General features: G+C 56.8%; 2 protein-coding genes across 2 annotated transcripts in view; one reads left to right on the forward strand and one right to left on the reverse strand.

Annotated features, from left to right (window-relative positions):
- VDBG_00181 (GTP-binding protein) overlaps positions 1 to 1,447 on the reverse strand; it is a gene marked incomplete at both ends in the record, with an annotated part of 1,819 nt that extends 372 nt beyond the window's left edge. Inside the window, 4 exons of the mRNA XM_003008454.1 lie at positions 59 to 532; positions 624 to 1,149; positions 1,339 to 1,367; positions 1,419 to 1,447. Coding sequence (XP_003008500.1) covers positions 59 to 532; positions 624 to 1,149; positions 1,339 to 1,367; positions 1,419 to 1,447 — 1,058 coding nt within the window. The remainder of the gene's footprint in view (positions 1 to 58; positions 533 to 623; positions 1,150 to 1,338; positions 1,368 to 1,418) is intronic.
- A 537-nt stretch (positions 1,448 to 1,984) lies between these two features.
- VDBG_00182 (pre-mRNA-splicing factor cwc2) lies at positions 1,985 to 2,857 on the forward strand (the record flags this gene model as incomplete). The annotated part of the gene is made up of 4 exons (XM_003008455.1): positions 1,985 to 2,229; positions 2,269 to 2,559; positions 2,607 to 2,704; positions 2,754 to 2,857. The coding sequence occupies 4 exons, from the start codon at positions 1,985 to 1,987 to the stop codon at positions 2,855 to 2,857; spliced, it is 738 nt and encodes a 245-aa protein (XP_003008501.1).
- Between the last annotated feature and the right edge of the window lie 95 nt (positions 2,858 to 2,952).

Raw genomic sequence — 2,952 nt, forward strand, 5'->3', positions numbered from 1 at the left:
AATCAGGCCCACCCGCTGCGGCACATGCCTCGCGCTCGCGCCCCACACGAGCGCGTACCTGAACGTCTCCTGAGCGTCCTGTGAATCTGATCCGCACACGTCCTCGATGGTGCTGTTGCTCCGCACAATGAGCGCCTCGCCAAAGTCGGGCTCGACGCCCTTGCGCTTCGTGTAGATGCGGATGAGCCGCAGCTCGTCCCAGCACCGGTCGACGACGTCCTGGATGCCGAGGTCGAGCTCGCAGCTCATGACGACCGTGTGCGGCTCGCGCGCGAGCTTGTCGAGAAAGTCGAGCGACACCGAGTCGATCTTGTTGTAGACGTAGAGGCACTTGATGTACTTGCGGTGGTCCTTCATGATGACGTCGATGAGGTCGTCGACCGTCGCGTTCTCGTCGCGCACGAGCACCTCACAGTTGAGAATCTTGTAGTCGCGCAGGATGTTGTAGAGCATCTTCTCGTCGAGGCGCTTCGGCGGGCTCTGGAACGTTATCTTCATGCCGCCGGCCTGCTTGATCTTGAGGTAGATGTTTCTGCGGCACGCCAAGTCAGCGCCGGTCCAGCACGATGACATAGCCTACCTGGGCGAAAATCGTTAGCGGGCGCCGTGGGGGGTTCACGTACGGTGGCTCGCGGTTGAGGCGGATGCCCACAGCTTCCAGCTCGGCCTCGAGCAGCGCGCGCTGCTCGGCGCGCTTCGTGGCGTCCAGCACCATGAGGATCATGTCGCTCGTCTTGGCCGCCGAGATGACCTGTCGTCCTCTGCCCTTGCCCTCGGCGGCACCCTCGATGATACCCGGCAGATCGAGCAGTTGGATCTCGGCACCGCCGTACTCGAGCACGCCGGGAATGGCCGTCAGGGTCGTGAAGGAGTACGCCGCGACCTCGGACCTCGTCTTGGTGACTTTGGATAAGAATGTGGACTTTCCTACAGATGGAAACCCGACGAGTGCGATTCGGGCGTCACCACTTTTGCTGACGTCGAAGCCTGCTCCTCCGCCACCGCCGGCGCCTGGGCCGGGCTCGAGGAGTTGTGCACGGAGACGGGCAAGTTTACTGGTATTTGTTAGCCGAAACTGCCTCTTCTTGATCAGATGCTGCCGTACCCCTTCAAAAGACCCAGATGATACTCTGCATGTCACTTTCGTTACTATACAATTACATCGTTAAGCATGTCAAAGTAAGCGTACCAGTTGCCTTATTCTCTATCCAAAGTTAGCAATCGTCTATCTTTAGAGTTCCCAGTATCCTATTTTCAAGCATCTCAACATAATCAAGATGAGCAGTAACAAGATGTAAAATATTGAGCATGTCACGTCACATATGAGTAGGAGCTTACTCTGTGTTTTCCTCATCTCCTCCTCGATCCTGTTCTCAACATCAGCCTTCAAGCTTCACCGTACTGGTCGGCTGTCTCACTCCTTGATCTTCTCCGTAATGTTGACCATATTGTCGGCAGCGAGGTTTCACTCGACTTGTGCGATTCTAATTGTGAGCTTGAAGTCGGAACGTCGTAAGGGTTGACAAAACGTCAACGCTGGTATGGCGTCGGGCGATGCCTCGAGGGTCTCCCTGAAGATCGGCCTTCAGGTTACCGGCCTGATGGAAAACTCTGCGTCAGATTGGGCGTCTTGAGAAGAAGCTCGAGTACGATAAGCTTGTCGTTGACATGAAGCGCACAATGATCGACCAGAAGACTTCGTGAGGTTCATCCAAGGCGGGGCACTCACTGGCAGCCCACCCACACTGACGAGGGGCAGCGCGCCCAGACAAAAAGTCCGGATGCGATTTGGGAGAGAGCTTATCTTATCGCGATAAGATTTTCAAAAGATTTTTCAAATGGCGGCGCGCCAGCCTCGCCCAAACGTCAGTCCGATCAATCTGCACGCAAGCACGAGCCTCGACATCAGAGCATCGACAATCCCGAGCAACGAGCTCTTTGCACGAACACGTCCGCAAGATCAACTCAGCTCCCTGATTTCAAAATGTCAGACGAAGAAGTCGCTGTTGTTCCTGCGCAAGGCGACGACGCGCAAGATGCTACCGAGACGGCCCTCACGACCACGGGCACCGAAGTCGCCGCGCCGGCGGAGCGCAAAGTCAAGAAGATCATCAGGAAGAAGAGGCGTCCAGCGCGTCCTCAGGTCGACCCCTCCTTCATCACGTCCGAGCCGCCGCCGCAGACGGGTACCATCTTCAATATCTGGTACGCTCTGTTCCACTCTCCCTCGTGACCACCGAAGGCGCGTCGCTGACATGCAGTCTCTAGGTACAATAAATGGTCTGGTGGCGACCGCGAAGACAAGTACCTCTCGAAAACGCACGCCAAGGGTCGCTGCAACGTCGCAAAAGATACGGGATACACAAGAGCCGATAAGGTGGTCGGCAGCTTTTTCTGCCTGTTCTTCGCCCGGGGCATCTGCCCCAAAGGCCAGGACTGCGAGTACCTGCACCGGTTGCCTGGCATTCACGACATCTTCAACCCGAACGTCGACTGCTTTGGCCGGGACAAGCATTCCGATTACAGAGACGACATGGGAGGTGTCGGAAGTTTCATGAGGTGAGCATTGTCGAACCTGCGACGTAGCGCAAACTGACATGGGACAGGACGAATCGCACGGTCTATGTTGGCAGGATACACGTCAGTGACGACATTGAAGAGGTTGTTGCTAGGCACTTTGCGGAATGGGGCCAGATTGAGCGCAGTAAGTTTTACTCGCCAAGAACCGGCTCAGCAGTGACTAATTTGACCAGCGCGCGTCCTCAACACCCGCGGCGTCGCCTTCGTCACATACAGCAACGAAGCCAACGCGCAATTCGCAAAGGAGGCTATGGCCCACCAGTCCCTCGACCATTGACGAAGTCCTGAACTTGGCTGGGCGACAGTGGACCCTAACCCCATGCACAAGCTCGCGAGGGGGCCGCATCGAGAGCAGCCGCTGAGCTGTCGCAG

Source organism: Verticillium alfalfae, genomic scaffold (genome assembly GCF_000150825.1).
Source record: "Verticillium alfalfae VaMs.102 supercont1.1 genomic scaffold, whole genome shotgun sequence".
Classification (NCBI taxonomy): Eukaryota; Fungi; Ascomycota; class Sordariomycetes; order Glomerellales; family Plectosphaerellaceae; genus Verticillium; species Verticillium alfalfae.